The 24,340-nt window shown below is 44.1% G+C and overlaps 1 protein-coding gene across 1 annotated transcript; it reads left to right on the top strand.

Moving 5' to 3' along the window:
• The first annotated feature begins 577 nt into the window (after positions 1-577).
• LOC311240371 (26S proteasome non-ATPase regulatory subunit 11-like) lies at positions 578-24,340 on the top strand. The gene is made up of 13 exons (XM_084328957.1): positions 578-696; positions 1,801-1,902; positions 8,164-8,360; positions 10,768-10,825; positions 15,468-15,662; positions 16,525-16,666; positions 17,185-17,245; positions 18,676-18,738; positions 19,437-19,562; positions 19,976-20,011; positions 20,919-20,970; positions 21,700-21,842; positions 22,936-24,340. The coding sequence occupies exons 1-12, from the start codon at positions 606-608 to the stop codon at positions 21,840-21,842; spliced, it is 1,266 nt and encodes a 421-aa protein (XP_084185083.1). The 5' UTR covers positions 578-605; the 3' UTR covers positions 22,936-24,340.

Below are 24,340 nucleotides of genomic sequence, written 5' to 3' on the forward strand. Positions count from 1 at the left end.
AAATATATTGTTGACTAAGTACATTTTTTCAATATAAGTGACAATAAAACGAGCAGTTAGTAAAGTATGAATTAGTAAAGTTAATATAGCATGATTTGATGATGAGTAAAAAAGGGTGGGATTAAATAAGTGTATGCTTCCCACTCAAATATGTAAATGGAAAAAAACGTGTGTTTAAAAAAAAAGTTATACATTCATTATTTGAACGGCTTAAGGCTATATCTGTACTTGATGTTTGTTTGTTGTTGCATATTTGAAATAAACTTCAATCAAATAACAATATTTACACAGGTTATCCTGAGAGAGGTCAGACATCAAAGATGCAGGTGCATTTAATGGAGTATGAATTGAAAATGGGGGACCCTGATGTAAACAAGACAAACGTCTTTCTCTGGTCTGCATCTGCAATCTGTTAAATAAAGTTTTCATTCATTCATTCATTCATTCATTCATTCATTCATTCATTCATTCATTCATTCATTCATTCATAGTGTAGTTACACCAGGGACGCAGCAGGGGGCGACATGGACATCCCCGTGTGGTGAATGACCCAACCGGAAAACGCAGGCAGGGCAGAAGGAGAGCCAAGGCCGGGGAGAGGAAAGATGGCAGCCGCGGCAGTGGCTGAGTTTCAAAGAGCACAGTCCCTTGTCGGAACAGATCGGAATGCTTCTATTGATATTTTACATTCAATAGGTAAGTGTGAACACACAAATGCGTGACATCAAGAAGAAATCAGTTTGACCCGCGAGACACTCGCTAAAAAGCCTCCATGGTTTGAGTAACGGTTACCTGAGCTCGTCAGTTTGCTGGTAATGCTAGTCAGTTAGCATTGGTTAGCATCATCGCCACTGCTGGTCCGTCTGCGTGATCTTTTTCCGTAGCCTATGTTTGCGAAGACGCTCTCTGATTGGCTAGCCGCGTACAGCGAAGACCCTTTCTGATTGGTTTAGCGCCGAAGTGCCTTCCGCATATTCAACAAACATAGGCTACGGTGGAAAATCACGCCGTCTTCTCTCAGTGACAGTGAGTCAGCAGCAGTGGGCTAGCTCCCCGGCTATAGCAACAACACACCGGTTAGCTGCTTCCTTCATTCATTTACAGGAACGTCGCTTACTGTACTAGTAGTAGGTGATGGGCTTTATTAAGGCAACTGGCTTTTAGGTTAGCAGTGATGTATCTGTCTATGTCAGGACGATTGGAAACAAATGTTTATCTTGCGAACGCCAGTTAGCTGCTACTGACTGTGGCCACTACTACAAGTTCTGCCACCATTCACATAATTGTGGCCAACTGGGTCAGATACTTGGCTAACGTGAATTGTCACTATGAATTGAAAATGAGGGACCCTGATGTAAACAAGACAAACGTCTTTCTCTGGTCTGCATCCCCTTAACAATTGTATGTATTGAGCCGTACTGTATTGTAACCATTCTGCAATCTGTTAAATAAAGTTTTCATTCATTCAACGTTACCTGTCCTCTACCTCAGCCCATCTTTCCCAAAACCTGTGTGTGTGGACAACGACGTTTTTCTGAGAAATCGGGACCAATTTTGATAATACAATAGACAAAATCAGGACATTTGATGATTTTGAGATGATGGTGATTTGTATGAATCCAAGTCTGTAATGTAATGTGCTCATATTTCACGTAAACATAAACGTGTATTTATCATGTCCCTCTGTCTCGGAGGGAATGTGCAATGACGTAAAACATTTGTACCATTTTAGTGTTTATGTCCACAGGATTCCTGTAAATATATGGACAATAATTTAAGTTGTTTGTGTGTGTTTTTCAGTGAAGCGGGACATCCAGGAGAGCGATGAGGAGGCGGTACGTGTCAAGGAGCAGAGCATCCTGGAGCTGGGGGGCCTGCTGGCGAAGACGGGACAGGCTGCAGGTAAAGCAGCCTACACACACTGCACCGCTTTAAAAGGCATCTGCTTGTGTTGTGCTTTAAAACGCAACTCTCCGTCTTGTAATCGGGCATCTTGGAAGTCATTGTGGTTTCAGACTACATTACTGATCAGCGACAGGGGTTTACACATTACAACAGAAGTAATTATGTGACACAGGTTTTGGTCATGGAGGTATTTGTTTTGGTCAGCGGAAGACACCGGAAAAAGCACAAGACAAGGTTTCTTTTTAGCGGTTTCCCTTTTCTCGGAGAAAAAAATCTAGCTGAGAAGAAAGCCAATTTGTCAACCGCACTCTGGTAATGGACTGGTTATTTCCCAGATCTCTGCCCATCCCATTTCTAACATGGCAGGGTCATCAAACATTGTAATAGGCGGAACAGTTCATTTAAATGTTCTTGTTCTTATTCAGGCTTTTAAATTGACAGCTTTTCAAGACAGTTAATTCATTATGTTCGTGTGTCTCACTAGTTTAAAGTCAATGTAACTCAACCACAGCAGAATGGTGTCTCTCTCTGTCTTTCTCTCATGTTTTGCGCTCTCATTGGCTGTAGCTCATTGCCTGTCCCCGACAGGGTCCAGATATTTAACATGCTAGATATCTGTTGGGGCGTCTGTGACACATTGGTGAGTCACTCGGCTAGCGCTTTGAAACAATTCACGCATAGCGATCGACCGTGCACTGAGCAAACGGTCGCTTTGGAACAATTCACACATGGCGATCGAGCGTGCACTGAGCAAACAGTCGCTTTGGAACAATTCACACATGGCGATCGAGTGTGCACTTAGCAAACGGTCGCTTTGGAACAATTCACACATGGCGATCGAGCGTGCACTGAGCAAACAGTAGCTTTGGAACAATTCACACATGGCGATCGAGCGTGCATTGAGCAAACAGTCGCTTTGGAACAATTCACGCATAGCGATCAAGCGTGCACTGAGCAAACAGTCGCTTTGGAACAATTCACACATGGCGATCGAGCGTGCACTGAGCAAACAGTCGCTTTGGAACAATTCACACATGGCGATCGAGCGTGCACTGAGCAAACGGTCGCTTTGGAACAATTCACACATGGCGATCGAGCGTGCACTGAGCAAACAGTCGCTTTGGAACAATTCACACATGGCGATCGAGCGTGCCCTGAGCAAACAGTCGCTTTGGAACAATTCACACATGGCGATCGAGCGTGCACTGAGCAAACAGTCGCTTTGGAACAATTCACGCATAGCGAACGAGCGTGCACTGAGCAAACAGAGTCGCCTTTGAACTCAACGTTTTTCAAGTTGTTTTATTTGTCACATTTAAGGTACATGTACATTATAGTGAAATGCTTGGTTCTGTATGACCCTCCTGAGATAATGCTTCATAAAAGAGTAAAAGACCAAACGATATACAACAACTAAAATGTACAAAATGTAAAAATTCTGGCTTTTTGTTGGCAATCTCCAAAAACTCAGCAAGCGCTATAAACGTGTATCTGAACTTGGCATAACTCACCCTAGGCGACCTAAACCAAGGTTACTACCTATCTGAAGTAGAGTCACGGCAACTTACCTGGTAAACTGCTCATCATTGGGTCTATAAACGGAATAAGGCCAGTCGACAAGTAACCCACCTGTTAATGGGTCAAAGGATAAAAACCCATGGCACTCAGGCTGTAAGGTAGACTTTTCACAACCTGAGTAATAGACCTATCGCTAAGCCACGCCCCCTTTGAAAACTCGGACACAGAGCCGACCGTGAATTACTCTCGTTGACGATGGCTGCAGGCAGCCCCTTTCCTGACTGTGATGCAAGCCTTGCTTCACAGTCACGAAAGGGGCTAGGCCGCTGGAGATTTACCACAGCAGGTAATAGACCTGTTTTTTTAAAGATAACACAAATATTTCATCTAGAAGCAGACAGAGAGGGTTACAATATGCAGTGGAAAAGTACGTTCATGAGATACACATTTACCTTAGACCTCCATGGTGATGCAAGCATTAGCTATAGATAACGTCTCAAGCATTACTTACAGTTGACTTGATTGAAGATTACAAGAACTATGACGATAATCCATGATTACTATTGCTGATACATTTAGTTTAGTGGTCCAACGCAGTATACGAGCTAGACCCGACAGTTGTCACTAGTCACTAGAATTGAGGAAAAAAGTGAGAGCTGTCATTCTGCAACCAGAATAATCCACCTCTTTTGTAAACATGCTATGTTTACAAAATGTTTATATTTATTGGTAAAGGATTTGCACTACAACTCGTACACCTTACTGTAAATTGTACCTAAATTGTACCTCATCCCATTTCTGCTCTGCACTATATAGTATTGTATATTGGTACATTGCATAGAATATTGTATATTGTATGGTAACTCAGTTACTTCTATTCTGCATCGAACATTGTACATATGTCTATACTGAACACTGTGACCTTTTGTACTTCTATTTTACATGCTATACTATTTTATTTCATACTATCTTGTCTAGCACAGTCTCTGGAGCGTAACAGCAAGAAGCATTTTGTATAAAAGTATTCTGTACTTCTTCTGTATGACAACTATTAAAGAAACTTGAGAAATGTTGGTTCTTTTGTGACCCAGGTAAATATGCCAACAATCCTCCATAAAGGGGTGAGACGTCAGAGAATGGTGCTGCACATTCTAGTGTACATCAGGTCAAATGATTGATTACACTAACTATAAATGTATAGTGATAGAGACCAAAGTAAAAATACCTAATAATAAAATAGACCTAATATAGGGGGCGACAGTGGCTTGGGAGTAGAGCAGTCGTCTGGTAATCCGGAGGTTCCCGGTTTGATTCTCGCTCCTCCCGGGCAGCGTGTCGAAGTGTCCTTGAGCAAGACACTGATGAGCAGGTTGGCACCTTGCATGGTTGCCTCCACCGTTGGTGTGTGAATGTGTGAGTGAATGGGTAAGATGTGAGAAACAAATTGTAAAGCGCTTTGGATAAAAGCGCTATATAAATACAGCCATTTACCAAAATACCTGTAAATCACAGTAAATGGGTATACAGGTCAGGACATAGCTTTTCTTATAACACTAAGTATAAGTTATACTATATATTTATATAAATATAAATAAATGCATATACAACACATTCTCAAGATAGATCACTCTGATTAGAAAAGAAAACCCACAACTAAAGTGTACATAAATAGCCACTATTTTTAATATATACAATAAATATACATGGATTTACAGTTACACAAATGGATGTACGATATAAACTGGAATAGCGAACAATATCATGTGTTGTGATACATCTATGGTAATTTAACATTATATTCTTCTAGTACCTCCATTATGGATTAATAGCCTGGTCTGTTGACATTTGCAATATCAGCAACTGTTGATGAAGATTAAGTACGTTAACATTGTAAACCAGCAATCTGAGGGACACAGAGCAGCATAACTGGACCACTTTAACAACCTTCAGGTCAATCGAGGGTTGAATGCACTGAAATACAAGAACACCCTATAGAATATGTACTGTACTTTTACTTTTGAAACTTAATACAGTACTGTAGTTGTAATGGTACATAATTCACCCACAGACCTATTGTTAGGAACATTCTAGAAAATGAGTGCCGCCCGAACATTCTGGAACGTGTGTATATGATGTCATGGCAGTACATTCTAGAACCTTAGTTCTGCCCGATCATTCTGGAACGTTGGTGATGATGTCATAGTAGAACCTTCTAGAACCTCTAACATTTCTATTTAAGCATTCTGTTTAGCTTTCAAGTAATGTCCACCTTCCATTGGGGGAGAGCCTGGTGCCCACAGGCCGGCATTCCTCATCTGGAGTAAGAGGGGAGGAGAGGGATGAGGGGGAGGTGAATGAGGAGAGAGGTGAATGAGGAGAGAGGAATATTATTCAGTTAATGACATGATTGTAAAGCATACCTTTACATGATCTCCAGCACACCTCATTCTGTGAAAAAAAACACAAAAAGCTGAGTATTAGCTAAGCATAGACAGATAATAATAATAACATTTATGGAGCATCTTTCATACATAAAATGCAGCTCAAAGTGGATTTTATTGACAACAAACATAACAACTTTGACAGATCAACATTTGTGTTTGCCTTGTCAGGGATAAAACGAAAAGTCCAGGACTTATTTACTGTTTAGTTTACATCGTTGTCCCTGTTGTTACTGGTTTCAAGTGGCACTATGGCATCTGAAGTGCATCGAGCATTCTTAGTGCATGTAGTAGTATTCATGTTATTAGTATTCTGTTTGTTAGCCAGTTCTTTATACTATCAATGGTGGTCACTACATTACATCTATAACTGTCCTTGTTGGTCATTATTTCCACTGTTATGCACCTGGTTTGCGGTAACGTTGCTGACGTTATGATGCAGAAAGCTATACAGAAGGCTCACGTTATGATGCAGAAAGCTAACCTTATGATACAGAAGGCTCACGTTATGATGCAGAAATATCTGCGGTATCGTTACATGTTGGCAGCTAACGTTAGCTAGCTGCTAACGTTAGCTAACTGGGCTGTATATACGAGAGCTAGTTCGCAGTCAAAGTCAAACGTTAGCAAACTAATAGTTTGGTCTACGTTTCTAATACATGCCGTCAAATATTATGTCTTTATGAATTGACCTTACCTTTGAGCAAACATAAGTGTCCTTGGTAATGGTCTTCACATTCACTTGTGTATGTGGTCGACGACACAACATAATCCATCGTTTGCATTTCTCTAGTTTTCGCTTGGGCTTCGGGAAAGGTATGAAATATACTCCTCCATCCAGTCTTTCAGGGTGCCTGGTGTCCGAATTACAGGTACCCCACGCACAGCGTTTCACCATCGGATATTAGGTAGATAATAACATATAAACTGAAATCTTACACAGTGGTTTTGATCACAGCCGTCTGGTTTGATGCAGCCCACAAATGGCTTTTCTGGTGTTGACCGAGTTTTCTGCAGCGACGTTTTTGCTGTGATATGATTGGACAAATTCTATTTTGGGGCGTGGTTTAGCGACGGGTCTATTGTTGATTTAGAACCGTCACTGGACATGCAGTATGGAGTTGTGTGCATCAGAGATACTTGTCACAGCTGGAGACATCTTTAATATTCCATATTGTTTCCAGAATGTGTTTAAAAATATGACTCATTATATTGCTATTATATGTTAACGCCTAGTATTTTGATATATTTTTACGATGGTGTTTACAGGCTTTTAATGAAAGACCTACAATAGAAAGTAAACCTTTTAGCAGGATCTTAAAAATACCTACAATTAGGGATGTCCCGATCTCGGGATCGTGGGCCGATCACATGATTTTCAAAAGATCGGGATCGGGAAAAATAAATCGGGAGTAACGTTCTTATTTTTTTTTATTATTATTTTTATTCAACAAACATGACCATGTTCACGTCTTAAACTCATACTGAGGCCTTAGTTTTGGTTTTAAATTACATATCAGCATTCATTTATTTATTGTCGCACAGAGCAGAAGAATTTGCCAAAACAAACGCATTTCCTTCGCACGACAGTGACGTATGCCAAAAATAGCAGACCTACAAGCTGATGACTCGGAGCAGCTAGACAAAATGTCAGAAGTTTGGAAGCATTTTAATTTGGAAGCATTTAATTTGGAAACCAAAGCCAGTCCAATAGCCAGTTGCAATGTTTGCAAGCCGGGCGTTCCGCGTGGAGGAAAGAACAGAGCTGCGTTCAACACGACCAATCTAATACGTCACGTTATGTGACTAGAGCGAGCAAAGGAATGGGGGAGGCAGCTGGTGCTTTGCCAAACAGCTGTATTGATTGCAATGCCTCGCTTGAATGAAGTTAACGTTCACCTGGATAACGTCAACATTCGCTTTGTGAGGATTATTGTCTGCGTTTCAGACCAAAATGGAGCAAATCATTACGTAAGTCGAACACTGTGGAATGTATACTAATGTGCAAACAGATTGAAACTTTGAATATTTCTCGTATGAAGCACATTCTCAGTTCAGTCAGTATTTGGGAACACGCACTCTCTCCTAAAGTTAGAAATCAGAGAGAACTTTCCAAATTCCCAAGATCAGTCTTTTAAGCAGGCGTTGACCCCTTGAAACCAGCTCTGTCAAGCCTAATTGAATAAATATCAAATTGGTATCAAATCGGGACCTGGTGATTGGATAATCAGTGCCTAACCCTATTGACGTTCTCTCTCTCCCCCACCCTACCGACTCTCCCCTCCCTCCCTCCCTCTAGAACTCGGGGGTCTGCTGAAGTATGTCCGTCCGTTCCTCAACTCCATCTCCAAGGCCAAGGCGGCCCGGCTGGTGCGCTCCCTGCTGGACCTCTTCCTGGACATGGAGGCCGCCACGGGGCAGGAGGTGGAGCTCTGCCTGGAGTGTATAGAGTGGGCCAAGGCCGAGAAGAGGACCTTCCTCAGACAAGCCTTAGAGGTGAGACATAGGATCCCCGTTAGATAAGGGGGGGGGGGGGGATACAGGGTGGGGTATGCATAGCTTCACAGTCCTATATACACTATAGGTACACTTAAAGTATATCTTGGCCAGGACGCTCTTGTAACAGAGATTTTTAATCTCAATGAGACTTTTTCCTGGTAAAAGAAAAAAAGAATAGATACAAATACAATATAATATAAAAAAAAAAAAGTGCAAACACAAGATAGTCCAGTGATATTATATTAGTCTCTAGTGCTAGTGTCGTTGTAGCAGCTACTCCTCCTGGGGGGTCCATACAAACACACTAGAATATCATAGTGCATGATTGTAATGGACCAAGGAAACCAGGAAACTATAAAAGAAGGAAGGGTCATCACGTCAGAATACCATGCGTTGCTCTGCTTGGTGCCAGACTTTGGTGCCAGTTCTATTGAAGCCTATATTAAAAAAAAATATATATACCAGCTATTTGAGGAAATATACATCAACCACCAATATATCAAACATTAGCTAGTTAACAATGCAACACATTTCTGATGATTCTGACGTCTGTTTAAATGGCGGGTCATAAACGAGGAAATTGCTGATCCCATTCAACTCAAAGTCGGCCCAACTGAAAGTTTCCACACTTGGCACCAATGTGCGTTCACATGTTACACAGTGACACGATGACCCTTCCTTCTTTTATAGTTTCCTTGTAATAGACAAGGACGATACAAGACGACATAGTCACAAAAGAAAAAGTTTAATAAAGTGAAGGAAATAATATAGATTCATAATAGAAATGGAAGTGTGGAAATGGAAACTTTCCCAACTATTTCAGAAATCATTGAGATAAATTTGACTTTTGCTTTTTATTTATTATTTATTATTTATTATTATTATTATTATTATTAATTTATTCCATTCAGGTCTTGATTACAATGGATTCTTATATATATATATATATATATATATATATATATATATATATATATATATATATATATACAGACAGACAGACAGACAGAACATTTTATCACACATAATCTAGCAGAGGTAAATGGCAAATATTAACCATATATGCTGTCTAGATTGCTTGTAATTGAGATAAACATGTTATGCATTTTTACATTTTTTATGGCTTTATTGTTTTAAAATCCCAATAATGTTTAACATTGGATGAGTAACAAAAACACGACAAGGCTTAACACTTTGGCGACCGCACTCTTGTGGCGATTTATGCCTCAGAGGACAGAGGTTTGCTTACAAACCGATGTACTTTCTAAGAGCTATATATATAATTTATAGTATTGCTATCTGTCCATTCTCATTGTCACTTGAGTGCATAAACCGTGCCTTCATAATGGCTTAAAGAAAATAAAAATCCATCGGTTGGTTGTCATTTTATAGCGTCGTGAATATAAGGTTTATCGCGCTTTTCGTCTTCTTTTTTTCAGGAAGCTAGATAATAGGCTAAACGTTGGCGCCGTTATATCAAACGCCATTTCTGCTGTATATATACGAATGAAATAAAACAAACTGCGTAGCATCCGGACTATTACAGAGCATCTATGGATGAAATGGGGGCGGCGGGGAACGCTGATTAGTATTATTGATTAGCAATAGAGTGTGCGTTCAGGTAGCCAATGTCGGTGATCTATCACGTTAGGTTTTAAAACAATGTCCAATCCAGCTGTAATTTGGGGGAATAGTATCCTACCGTCAGGCCATGTGATCGCCGGAAGCATTTCTTCATTAGTCATCGGATTCTGGTAGATCGATATGTCCATTGGCTAATCATAAATCCCATTATTCCAGGCTGAACTATGCGTTCGGTAACGTGATCAAAGATCGAGGGTCTTCGTTTGGAATCGAGGCTCATATGTAAAAGAATCTTTTTTTTTTTAAATCCCCTCAATGATACTGCAGTGGAGCGATGGCGCCCCTAAGCGGATCTGGCCGGTATTGCATGTTTAGAAAATCAAATATGTGGGTAGGTCATGGATCTCGATCGCAGACGTTAATAGCGTTATAAATATGGAATAAAACAATAACAACTTGCCACGGCTATATACGTGGCTCTGGTCCACAACGCATGGCACGAAACACGTATATACTCGTGGACCGACGGCATAGTGTTAAAGAGCAAAAAGGTGGGGAAAGTCTGTATTCCATACATTCTGCACATTTTCATCAATAATTGCTACAGGAAATTAATTTACCCAAGTCTTTAGATTCTTTGTTGTCTTTAGAAGAAAAAAAAGGTCTAGACGTTGACGGCGTTTCCTTGACAACACAGTGGAAACTCTGTGCCCTCAGGACAGCGCTGTGACCAGGATTTAATTTAAGTAAATGAAACATTTAGAATGCTGGTCCCAATCAGTGCTCGTAGTGCTTGACTTCCACAACGGTGTCTCCCCAGGCTCGTCTTATCTCGCTGTATTACGACACAAAGCGCTACCCGGAGGCGCTACAGCTAGGTGAGTGTCTGTTCTTGAGTTTTCTATTGTCATTTATTTTGAAATATCAATGAAATTAGATGTCGGGGACCCTCAAGGACCCCCGGGGGTTAGTGATCCAAATGTTATATCTTGCAACCAACATGACACTTGTGAGATTAACTACTTAGTTCTCTTGATTGACTTTCACTACTTTGCTCTGTGTTGTATGGCATTCATGTGTATATTGTAGATCAGCTGTTCTCAAACTACGGGTTGCGAGTTTACCTGCATTGGCAAGTTAGGGGGGGGGAAAAATTATCTATATGCGTATATCTTTTTTTAATGTTCTGGCAACATATTTTGGCTAAATAATATGCCTCGTTTTATAAATGTGTATTAATAACATAGTGCTGTAATACAATTTTCTAATAAATATGCATGATCAAGTTCAACAACTTGTGCTTTTATTTTGATATTCCTTAATTCCACGTTGAAATTACGCGAGTGTGGGGTCGCCAAAAAAATATCCTAAATAAAATGGGGTCATGGTATAAAAAGGTTTTGAGAACCCCTTCTTCTTCTTTCGTGTAACGTCAGAGGTCCAACTCTGTATCTTGTAGCCATGCCCTTAACTCTGGTCCCACATCAAAGAGGCTGGCTTCCGAGGGTGGTTTGTATAGGGGGCAGATGGTCAGGATGTGGTCAACAGTCTGCTCAGGGTCTCCACACTCACATGCAGCGCTGTCTGCCAGGCCCCACTTCTTTAATGATGCTTTAAAGCGACCAACCCCAGATCTTAAACGGTTCAGCAGAACCCATTGCCGGCGTGGAAGATCGTCTCCTGTGGCGCCATCTCCTGGATCCCAGATGTAGTGGTGGATACGGGTTGGCCCAGCACTCTCCCACTCTCTCTTCCAGGCTGCCGCCAGCCATCCATTTCTGGATAGGTCCTCAGTGGTGGAACGGAGCATCTCTTGTGCCACCTTGTTGTAGGGGTGGCGGGACTTGAGTCTGCTCATAGGTGCTGTTGTTGTTGTGGTGTTGTGTAGGATGTGCCAGTCATGCTTCACTGCCTTCCTTGCTAGGGCGAGAGTGGCAGCCTCTCGTCGTAGGCCAGCTGGTGCGATTCCTGCAAGGACTGGCAGCAGGAAGACGGGTGTAGTCTTCAGGCATCCACTGATGATCCGGAGGGCGTTGTTAGTAGCCGCATCAACTTTTTTAACGTGTGGGCTTCTGCTCCAGACTGGGGCACAGTACTCCGCTGCCGAGAAGACCAGGGCTTGGGTGGATATCCGAAGGGTCTTGGCAGTGGCTCCCCAGGTTGTACCTGCGAGGCGTCGGATCAGCGCAACCCTTGATGTTGTCTTTGCCCTGACATCTTCGAGGTGTTGTTTGAAGGACAGTGTCCGATCCAGACGCACGCCAAGGTATTTAGGGGCTTGCTGGGACTCCAGACGCTTGTGGTCAGCATATACCTCCAGTTCCCTCTTGGCGTCTCTGTTGCAGAGATGGTATGCTGCTGTAACGGTCTTGCTGGTGCTGAGCTGTAGGCGCCACTTTTGTAGATAGGCTACTAGGATGTCCATGTCTTGGTTAAGACCATCCTCCAGTGCCTTCCATGTGGGTTTTCTCAGCATGATGGCAAGATCGTCCGCATAGCCGTACTTTCTGGATGCTGTGACTGGGAGATCGTAGATGTAAATATTAAACAGCATCGGAGAAAGGACTGACCCCTGTGGGACACCGTTCCTCAGTCTTCTGAGCCTGCTGCGCTGGCCATCGCTGGTGTGTAGGACAAAACTGCGGTTAGACAACATCTCCATGATAAACTTCACCATATGCCGATCAGGTACCATCCTCATCAGCTTCAGGTGGAGTCCACGGTGCCAGACAGTATCGTACGCGGCAGTCAGGTCCAGGTACACTACCCCTGCTTTCTCATTAGCCTGGAAGCTGTCCTCGATGTCTTGAGACAGTAGTGTTACCTGGTCCACTGTTGATCTACCACGTCGGAAACCGGCCTGTTCCTGTGGGAGCTGTGTGTCAATTACTGGCTCAATGCGGCTATGGATCATTCTTTCCAATATCTTAAATGGAACACAGAGCAGCGAGATGGGTCGATATGCCTTGGGGTCTTCCGCAGGTTTGTTTGGCTTTGGCAGGGCAATTACAGAAGCACGACGCCAGGTCTTGGGGATCTTGCACCTCTGATAGCATGCAGAGAAGAATGCACAGAGCCAGTCAGATGTTGTTGTGCTCTGGTGGGTGATAAACTCCGGGTGGATGTTGTCACGGCCTGGAGATTTGCCCGTCTTGAGCTTACTCATGGCCTCATCGAGTTCATCTGCTGTGAACTCTCCTGAGAGGTTAGAATCTACACTGGCCACCTTGGAGAGGGAAGACAGCTCCTGTGTTATCAGGCGGGTAACATCTTTGTCTGCGTCTGGGTAACGACCGTTCTTCAGGAGCTCGGAGGCGATGGCATCTGCAGTGACTGGGCAGCTTGGGGGCTTCGTACATCTGCCTGTAAGCTGGTTGATCGTTTGCCACGCCTTCCGACTAGAATGGGTAAAGTCAATTGATTCAATTACTTCAGTCCATCTGTCTCTACGCGTGGTGTCCAGTCTCTGGAGCAGTGCCGCTGCAGTCGCATCCACCTCTTCCCTGGAGCCAGCGCTCTGGTGGTCGCACAGGAGGCGGCTGCACTCCTCGTCCCAACCAGGGATGTAGTTCCTGTTGTAGCCGCGTGGGATGGTCTTCTTTGCCGCACCCAGGAGGACCCCACAGTAGGCCTCATAGGCGGCGTCCACATCGGCTGCATCTGGGTCTGGCAGACCAGCTGACCTCTTTTCCGTCTCCTGAGCAAATACCTCCCAGTTGGCCTTTCGAAAGTTCCATCTTTTGACAGGCTTCCCTAATACCGGTTGCACCAGTGATGGGACTTTAATGATGGATGGTCGGTGGTGTGAGTCGGGAAACCTGTCTAGGACGCGTCTTTCTGGTTTCGGGTCATTGCTCCAGCATACGGCAAAGGCCAGGTCTGGGTTGGTAGAGGTGTTCCAGCGTGCAGAGAAGAAGCTTGGCGGCTCCTTGGGGTCGTACAACAGCAGAGCATCGATGTTGGAGGCCCATTCGCTGAGCGCCTCTCCGTTAGGTGTTGTGTAGTTGTAACCCCAGTCTGTGTGTTGACAGTTGAAGTCACCAGCGTAGATGGCGGGTGCAGTTATGGACGGGAGGGACGTAGCAGCCAGCTCTGATGGTGGGGGCTTATATACGTTGATGACTGAAGTTTCCTGGATTTTAGTAACCAGCCACTCGATGTTGGAGCCTGGTGGGGATTGGCTACTGGCTGACCAGCTTAGTTCAGTCCTCACGAAGGTTGCCACACCATGTTGCTTGTTGTGGATGGACCCGGCTAGATGGAAACCAGGCATCTTGAGGATGTTATCGTTTGTGCAGTGTCTCCTGCAGGAGCACCACCGCTGCCCCATTGGAATCAGCCAGGTGACGTACGATCTCGAGTTTGGCGCTGGTGAGGCCCTCGACATTGAGTTGGAGCACTGGTAGGCCGCGGTTTTCGACGGCCGGTATGACCGCCCGTCCTGAGTAGGACGCTCCACCGTACCTTGGCCTGCCAGCTCGACGTTTAGTTGGCGACATTCGTTTTTCACAAGTTGGTCTTGCACCATCTCTTGCTACTTACAGGGAAGGCCTCGTGAAGGCTGTCGTCATCTTCATCTGAAAAATAACTACTGACGGCTGCCTCCTCTTTTGTTGATTTGTCAACTAATGGCCCCTATCTCAAACCCTCGCCCCCTCTCTTCTCGATCCTCCAATCAGGTTTGTCAGAGGGAAGCGACAGTGAGTTGTGATTGGAGGATCAAGAAAAGAGGGCGGGTTTGGGTGGCTAGGTGGTGTAGTGGGCAAGGCGCTGACCACCAATGCAGGAGACGCTGGGTTCGAGCCCAGCTCTCCGCATTGCTATCAGCTTGGCTGGTCGTTCATACTAACACAATTGGCAGTGTTAGGGGTGGGAAAGCTGATGGGTGGGGATCGGACGTTGTGGACAGCGACTCCTTCAGGTCGGTTGGTGCGCCTGCGCAGCAGAATCAGGAAGCGACGGGGGCGGCGTGTCCCTCCCACGCAGACCCCCGCCGCTGAGAGATCGCGCTGTGCAGGTGAAAAGATGCGACGGCTGCTTCCTCGAGTACCGGAGGGGACACGTGATGTAAGGCTTCGTCCACATTGCAGCTGGCTTGTGGGAGGCATGGCCTAACAGCGTTCGAGACAGGGGAGGGAAGAATTGGACGAGACGAAATTGGGATGGGAGAAAAAATAGAAAATGGGAGAAAAAAGTAGATAAAAAAAAAAAAGCCGGTTTGAGATGGGTCTGGTTAATCTACCCCGAGTAGTTTATTTCCTGGAAAATGATGTACACATCTTTATGACATCGATATTCTATATACTTTGGATTTTAATGAGCACTAAGTTAAGTTTAAAGAGGTCTTTGCTCATGAATGTATTGATTTGCACGGGGACAATGTGGGCAATTGTTTTACAGACGACAACTAATTGATTAGTTGACAACATCCTATGTTTATTAGGCAATTAAGAAGTCCTTTCTCCAAGGACGGCCCTCTCGGTGGCCATTTAAAGTGTTAGACTGTGACTCTCCCTCCAGGCACCCAGTTACTGCAGGAGCTGAAGAAGATGGACGACAAGGCCCTGCTGGTGGAGGTCCAGCTGCTGGAGAGCAAGACGTATCACGGCCTCAGTAATCTGCCCAAGGCCCGCGCCGCCCTCACCTCCGCCAGGACCACCGCCAACGCCATCTACTGCCCGCCCAAACTACAGGCCGCGCTCGACATGCAGTCAGGTAGGACTCGACATGCAGTCAGGTAGGACTCGACATGCAGTCAGGTAGGACATGCAGTCAGGTAGGACTCGACATGCACTCAGGTAGAACTCGACATGCAGTCAGGTAGGACTCGACATGCAGTCAGGTAGGACTCGACATGCAGTCAGGTAGAACTCGACATGCACTCAGGTAGAACTCGACATGCAGTCAGGTAGGACTCGACATGCAGTCAGGTAGGACTCGACATGCAGTCAGGTAGGACTCGACATGCAGTCAGGTAGGACTCGACATGCAGTCAGGTAGGACTCGACATGCAGTCAGGTAGGACAGTCAGGTAGAACACAGTCAGGTAGAACACAGTCAGGTAGAACACAGTCAGGTAGAACACAGTCGGGTAGGACAGTCAGGTAGGACAGTCAGGTAGAACACAGTCAGGTAGAACACAGTCAGGTAGGACAGTCAGGTAGAACACAGTCAGGTAGAACACAGTCGGGTAGAACACAGTCGGGTAGAACACAGTCGGGTAGAACACAGTCGGGTAGAACAGTCGGGTAGAACACAGTCGGGTAGAACACAGTCGGGTAGAACACAGTCGGGTAGAACACAGTCGGGTAGAACAGTCGGGTAGAACAGTCGGGTAGAACAGTCGGGTAGAACAGTCGGGTAGAACAGTCAGGTAGAACATGTTTAATTTTTTTTTTATTTTTTTTTATCGGCAGGGTCGGTCGGCAACCGGAAACAAACAATTTTTTCTTTTAGGCCTTACTATAACTACTGCCTGCCCAGAACTACAGGCTGCAATATGCATTGAAGAATTATCTAGGATACAAGTTCCCACAACACATACGGGTTAATGAAATGTGTCCCTCCATCCCTCCAGGAATCATCCACGCGGCGGAGAAGGACTGGAAGACGTCCTACTCCTACTTCTACGAAGCCTTCGAGGGCTACGATTCCATCGACAGCCCCAGAGCCGTCACAACGCTCAAATACATGCTGCTCTGCAAAATCATGCTCAACATGTAAGTTATTATACTACTGACCGTAACACACTGATGTGCAAAATCATGCTCAATATGTAAGTTATTATACTACTGACCGTAACACACTGATGTGCAAAATCATGCTCAATATGTAAGTTATTATACTACTGACCGTAACACACTGAAGTGCAAAATCATGCTCAATATGTAAGTTAATATACTACTGACCGTAACACACTGAGGTGCAAAATCATGCTCAATGTGTAAGTTAATTACTACTGTCCGTAACACACTGATATACACTGCTCTACCACACTCTTGACAAATGCACATTTGCAAACCCATGCTTAATACTAACTGCACCTGATGAGCAGGTCGCCACCTTGCATGGTCGCCTCCGCTGTCGGTCTGTGAATGAATGGGTGAATGTGAGTAAGTTGTGAAGCGCTTTGGATAAAAGCACTATTTGAATGCAGTCCATTTAGCATTTCTGTATGAAGATACTAAGTGTCCTTCTGAAAGGTCTGATGTTTCCTGCTTCTGTGGGTTGTTTTCAGGCCCGAGGACGTCCAGTCTCTGACCAGTGGCAAGCTGGCGCTGCGGTATGCTGGCCGCCAGGTATTTAACCATCATCCCCTAGATCACAGGTGTCAAACTCCGAGCCTGCGGGCCAGCCTGGCAACTCCATCCGGCCCCCATACTGAATTTGCTTATCAATTCATTCTGGCCCGCTACCTCACCTAGGAGCAATTCAACTGGCCCGTGATCAAGCACACCTTGTGCAAATATCTCAACTTTTCAAGCAAATGCAGAGAGTGCCGTCTGCACCGGCATCGTGTTTTTATTGAGTAAAAATGCATCAATCTGCTTTCGTGGACCATTGGAGAAGGACCCTGAATATTTAGCCTTCAGTTGTACCTTATGTTTTCATTTGGTTACGTGGTATTATTCGGTTGCATCCAATTTTACTTCATCAAGTGGATTATTGCTAATTCATTATACCTACTCTCAATCGAATCTGTGGAAATTATAGTTTTTTTTGCATCAGATAAGTGAAAGCTACGGTAGAAAGCACCCCTGTTACGGTGATGGGGACACCGTATAGCTGCGAGTGCCGTCCTTGGGATGAGACGCTAAACCGAGGTCCTGACTCCTGACTGAATCTCGGTCGTTAAAGAACCCAGGACACCTATCGCAAAGAGTAGGGGGTTCCCCCACGTTCCTGGCCAAATTCCCAATCAGGTCTCTGACATCAAGGCCACCTAATCATCCCTTCCCCCTAATTGGCTGATATCAATCGCTGTCTCCTGAGCCGTTCAGCCATTGTGTAGTGGTGTGATGTGTGCTTGGTGCCAGTGTATGGTAGGCATTGAGCCTGCGTAGCCCAAGGTTGGGTGCTACCAGTGATGGTGAAGGAGGCAATTTCCACCCTACATTGTGGGGAGCACTTTTGAGTGTCTGGAAAAGCGCTATATATAAATGTAAGGAATTATTATTATTATATGTAATTTCAATATAAAAAATATATAAATAAGCCAATTATCCATAAATGATGCCTACTTACCCACCTTTTAAACAGCCCTCATTGTATTCATTGAGGCACCACAGAATGAACAGAAGTGCAGAGATGCACCTTTGTAGGTATTATTTTCTGTATAAGTCATGTGTATTTTTAGTTCCGGCCCCCTTGGTAATTGAGTTTGACACCGCTGCAAATAGATGAGACACGATGCTCTGCAACCGCTTTACACAAGAGTGCTGTAGAGAAAGATGGACAAAACAATACAAAATAATATGTATCATTTAATTAAAAAAATAATTTGGTTGATTGTATTGATGAGGTTTTATATTTTCTTTTATACAATATCAAATATTAGTATAAATATATTATACGTATATAGTAGTATTAGTATGTGGTATAAAATTCTGCTTTTCTGGTGTTACCCGCCAAAGAGAATTCAATGAGCAGGACATCCTCTTGTGAGCAAGAGGTCAAACTGTGCCCACAAGCTTTTCTCAACCTGTCCGTTCCTCTCCTGCCTCCACAGACGGACTCTCTGAAATGCGTGGCCCTGGCCAGTAAGAACAGGTCACTGGCAGACTTTGAAAAGGTGAGTGCTTGGAGTTTTCATTGCAGTACGATGTCACATTCTCATCCTTGGTTGAGAACTAAAAAGTTGTTTATTTTTGTATTGCTATCTCGAGGTGCAGGGTTTTCTAATAATATCTCATCGCTACATTCATTGAGATAACAGCCATTGGTGCTGCAGTCTGTCACCCCTGTGATCTATACGTCATATCCCCTTCCAGATGCTTCAAATTCATAACTTTCTAGTCCACCATGACCATTCCCAGATTGAGTCATATGAAGCACAAAGTCAATCATAGACGGCAGATCACTTTATTTGTAATGGCAACAGTCGTGTATTTTTTGGAGAGCATAACATTTTGTCATCACAACTAGACAGTAGTTGGTGAGGGAGTGTGTTTATAGACTGAAACAGACAGTACTAGTTGGTGAGGGAGAGTGTTTATAGACTGAAACAGACAGTACTAGTTGGTGAGGGAGAGTGTTTATAGACTGAAACAGACAGTACTAGTTGGTGAAGGAGAGTGTTTATAGACAAACATACAGTACTAGTTAGTGAAGGAGAGTGTTTATAGACAAACAGACAGTAGTTGGTGAAGGAGAGTGTTTATAGACTGAAACGGTTTCCTTGGTGATTCTGAGGGATTTGAACTGGCAACGTTCCGGTCACAAGCCCACACTTCTCTGACCTTGCCCTTGTTTACCTCCCCCTCCTCCCAGGCGCTGACAGAATACAGAGCGGAGCTGAGGGACGACCCCATCATCAGCACCCACCTGACCCAGCTGTACGACAACCTCCTGGAGCAGAACCTCATCCGGGACATCGAGCCTTTCTCCATAATCCAGGTACTGTTCCTCTGACCAGACCTCCATATCCATAGAAACGCACATGTCACAGTTAGTATACAGGAACTCTTCCTCTGACCAGACCTCCATATCCATAGAAACGCACCCGTCACAGTTAGTACAGGAACCTGTATTGTTGTTTACAAATGTACTACGGTTGAGGAGCCAGGAAAAACAAGCATCTCACGTTTTTCTGAATGTATGTACATTTAACAGTGACAGTAAAATAATCTGAAATATAATCATAAAATCAGTTCATATAATCATTATACAGTAGCTTTCGCCAATTCTGCATCGATGCACAATATTGAGTAATTCAGTCTTGTTAGCAGTTGCAGCAGTTATAGTGGTAATTGTACTACTTTGCATCGTATCAAAATGTCTCTGACAACACTCTCCTTTTGCGCCAACAGATAGAACACATTTCCACACTCATCAAGCTCTCTGAGGTAAGAGTTCTGACTCACTTCAGTGTTTTTTTTCTCTGATCTTGTTTGCTTTGGTAATTTGTATAATTTATCATATTGAGTGATCCTATTGCTAGTGGTGACTAGGGTTGGGTAAATTACATGGGTACTACCAAGTACCGATTCACACTAGATCAATCGGTACCACATTTTGGTACCTTTACAAGAGTAATATGTATATTACTGTCCCCTCTCTTGGGGTCAGAGGAGTTTGATCATATTTACTGAGTATGGCCAGATAATGTTGATATTTAAACATTTAAAAACATAATACATGATCATGTGATTTATTTTGTGTGGTGTGTTACAACAATAAATAACAATGTTGAAATTGAGAAGTTTTTACTTCTTTTTTTTACACCTGAAATTAAATGTTTTGTTATTACAAAGAGTACTGAAAAAATTTACCATTGGGTACACGATACCGAATTCCAGGATTTGGTACTGAGAGCGGTGGTGGTGACGTGTAGAGTTGGTTAGTCTGATGTCTTCACTCAGCAGTGACTGGGTGTCCTCAAGCTCAGCATACTCTGTTTTATCATTATATCTCCAAACGATACACCCAACTTCAGATTGAAACAGACAACTGGTTAAAAATAATAGAAAACGAACAGATAAAAAGAATAGTGACGAGCAGGAAGATTAACAGTCGTGCTATAGGCCTACGGCAGGCCCAGCTTGCATGCTCAGACATATAGGAGGAGGTATAGGAGAACAGCAGAGCTTTCCTTATTTAGTCAAACTCTATAACCTTCCAGACGGGGAGCCTTTGAAGATACCATTGCCGGTAGTCGTAGCTGTTGCCTAGCAACACTCCAAACATTCCACTGAACGCATCTATAGAAGCTGGCGTCCTCTGAATGAAACACTTTCTCTCTCTTCCCTACAGAAAGACGTGGAGAGGAAACTGTCGCAGATGATTCTCGACAAGAAGTTTCACGGTAGGTTTCCTAAAATGCTTTTTTGTATCGGCCCCTTTGCTCTTGAGTGAAACCATTCTCTAGTGTAGATACCTGTTATTTCATGACTCACATGTGTTGTAAAAAATGAGACGGGCGCCGCCATGATGACTAGGCCCCATGAAATCAAAATAGATGTTTGTAATTTCCTGGAAAACTAAAAGAAAAGTCATCCAGCACACGGGCGTATACTAATTTTGCATCCAATGAAATGCTTTCTAGAATGACATTTACAGCACGTTGTAACTGAGCTGCACTCTGCCTCTTTAACTAAATTGAACAAATGTTCAATGTTAGCTTTCTACCTAACGTTACTAATGTTGTGTAACGTTGCTAACCTATGTTGCTAACATTAGCTTGCTAGCTAATGGGTTGACCGTAATGCACATTCAGCACTATTGGCTACTGTAAATGCCAATCAATATCCATGACAAGTCCCTCCCATGTGGAATCAAATAGCATCCTGCTAGCCGTTTCATGGGGACTTTAAGGTGGACCATCTGTGTTTCCCCCCTTCTTATCTACAGCACCTCCCACCCTCTGCTGGGAATGTCCTCCCACTGCTAGAGACAATGACACAAGCCGGTCATAACATCTCAAACAAAGGACTCAAATAAAAAATTTGCCTTTAATTTATACTATAAGGATTTATATAAAATAATAATAATGATTTACTTGTGAATCAAAACTCTTGTGTCCCTCGCTCCGCAGGTATATTGGACCAAGGCGAAGGTGTGCTGATCATCTTTGAGGAGCCGCTGGTCGACAAGACGTATGAGGCGGCGCTGGAGACCATTCACAACATGAGCAAAGTGGTCGACTCGCTCTACAACAAAGCCAAGAAGCTCACATAGGTCAGTTCCAGTTGGGGATGGGTACCGAACCGAATTAAGGGTACCGACCGAATCACGTCGGTACTACAGAGTACAGATTCACATAAGGTTATTTATAAAAAAAAAAAAAAAAAAAAAGTCTGTTGACGTTTAGTTTACCGCGAAACGAAACCTATGAAGTGCTACCGGTATCGATTCACAGGTACCAGTACCGGTTCAAATGTGAAAGGTACCAACCCTAGTTCCAGTAGAGTAACGGTACCTAGAAGAGGCACCATGTCGTAATGCAGGCTCCCGCTTTGTTTACCCTTTTCCACTTCCAAAGTCAGCCCATGTTGATGTTTGTAGTATTTCACCGCACTGCAAACTCTGCAACGCGTAATGCTGCATATTATAAGCTGATAAATCTTATGATTTATGCACAGAAGCAAATATCTTTGTTACAATTCGATTGTATGAACTAAGCAGGTTAAATGTTGGCAAGTGTTTAAAGATCGTTATTGCGCCCCATTATTTCCAATGCCCATCCGTCTGGAGAATGAGCATAGCATATGGGGAATGAGATAATCCAATCATGCAATTGCTGGTTCTTGATACATTTTTTATCTGCGATTGAGTCGAAGAGGGAAGACGACATATTTTCAGACATTATAATAATATATTTTGCACCTCCATTCATCTTGTCAACAAGTAAAGGCTTTGAAACTCTTTAAAATAAATTGGTCAATCTAGTGATCTATCCAATCCATACCATCATTCTCGATTTCAATGGGCAGTGATGGACATTTATTTAAATAATATACTTGTCGTTGACCGATTTCAGGTCCAGCCTATTTGCAAAGTTTCATCCAAATCTGAGTAATTGTAGAATTCAATTGTAGAAGTTATGGCTGGTCAGACAGACAGACGGAACCACAGAAGAGATTGCAATACCAGCGCTTTGCGTGCACAGGTGTAATAATTACTGTATTATTATTGTTATCATCCTACATTGTCATCACAATACAACCTGTCTGTCTCACCCGTCTCCCTTAAAAGAATGGACATGCAAAAAAAAATAAAAAACCTAGATTCCGTCTTACGGTCGGTCTGTCTTTCTCTGTCCATCCCCCAGAGAGAGAGAGAGCGGTGACCAGGGGTCTCGCTGCCCGGAGCCACGCTGGCCAGTCAGGTCTGTGGACGGCCCACTGCACCCCGGGACAGACGAGGAGGACAGTAAGGACTCCCAATAACCCAGCGAGCAAATAAACCAACTAACCGACCAACTGAAAACAAAAAGACCAACAGAAAACCACAGACTGACGGGGTGAAAGGCCAAGTGACTCCCTGCCCTCCTGCTCCGCCCCTCTATTCTCCTTCCCCTCCTCTCGCCTTCCCTTCAGACCTGACTGGGGTTGATCTGAGAAAGTGCCCCCACTGCACCCCCCCTCCCCCCCCCCCCCCCCTCTGCTCCCGACCCACCAAACATGGTTTTTATTTAACCGGGCAGCCGTCTATTCTCTTCTCTCCGTTTCTGCTCTGCGCTCGCCATCAGGGAATCTTGTAAAATAACAATAAAGATACATATACAGTACTTATACATACATGTATGATACAACAACAACAACAACAACAACAACAACAACAACAACAACAACAACAACAACAAAAAGAAAGACTGATGGAAGAAGAAGAAACAAAATGCTCGGTCCGTTGTCAAGAGAGTATCCAGGGTAATTCAGGGCGGGTCTGTCTCTCGTGCCCCCCCCCCCCTCTCACCAAATCCAGCAGATCCGGTTCTGTTTGCCAAGCCCCCTCTGAATTCCTTTCTTTTACTCTTGTCGACGCTGTTGAGAATAAAAAAGAAAATCGGACTGGCCCTCCTCCCTCTCTCCCCTTAACCAGCTCACCTGAGGAACGGTTTTGAGTGTCGTCCCCCATTTTTCCATGGCACTTCCTCATCGTGAACTTTGGCCCCTGACCTTTCCCAGCAGTCCCACTCACTCGCAATGCATTCTTTTGGACGCGTGGAGCGGACCGAAGCGCCCCTTCTGCCCCGAAGCGCCCCTTCTGCCCCGAAGCACCCCACCAGGAGAGGAGGACACTCGACACCGCGGTGGGCTTGGGGGGGGGGGGGGGGGGGGGGGGGGGGGAAGCGTGTTCAACATCTTCATCTTTTACGCCCCTCCACTCCCCACTTACTTTTGTATATAATGTTGCCAAGCGCCTCTCGCTCCATCCAGGCCAGATGTATTCACACCATGTCCCCCTTTTTTATAACGCTAAGGAACAGAGTGAAGGCGGCCCGCCGGGGGAGCCGTGAGTCGGTCACACGAAGTGCTTTTTGTGAATGATGCTTGGTTTGTATGGGATGTGACTGCGGAGAACTCTTTTGTGTAATGATACGCTATGTTGTGTAGAAGGGGCAGGTTTTGCTGGGGAAATTTGAAGATATAAGTCTTGGGGGGGGTTTATCGTCACAAGGACTAGAGGGGTTTACCATATATGACATAGAAAGACAAGTGCTAATAAAAAAGAAA

This window comes from Notolepis coatsorum (genome assembly GCF_963971535.1).
Source record: "Notolepis coatsorum genome assembly, chromosome: 14".
Lineage (NCBI taxonomy): Eukaryota > Metazoa > Chordata > Actinopteri > Aulopiformes > Paralepididae > Notolepis > Notolepis coatsorum.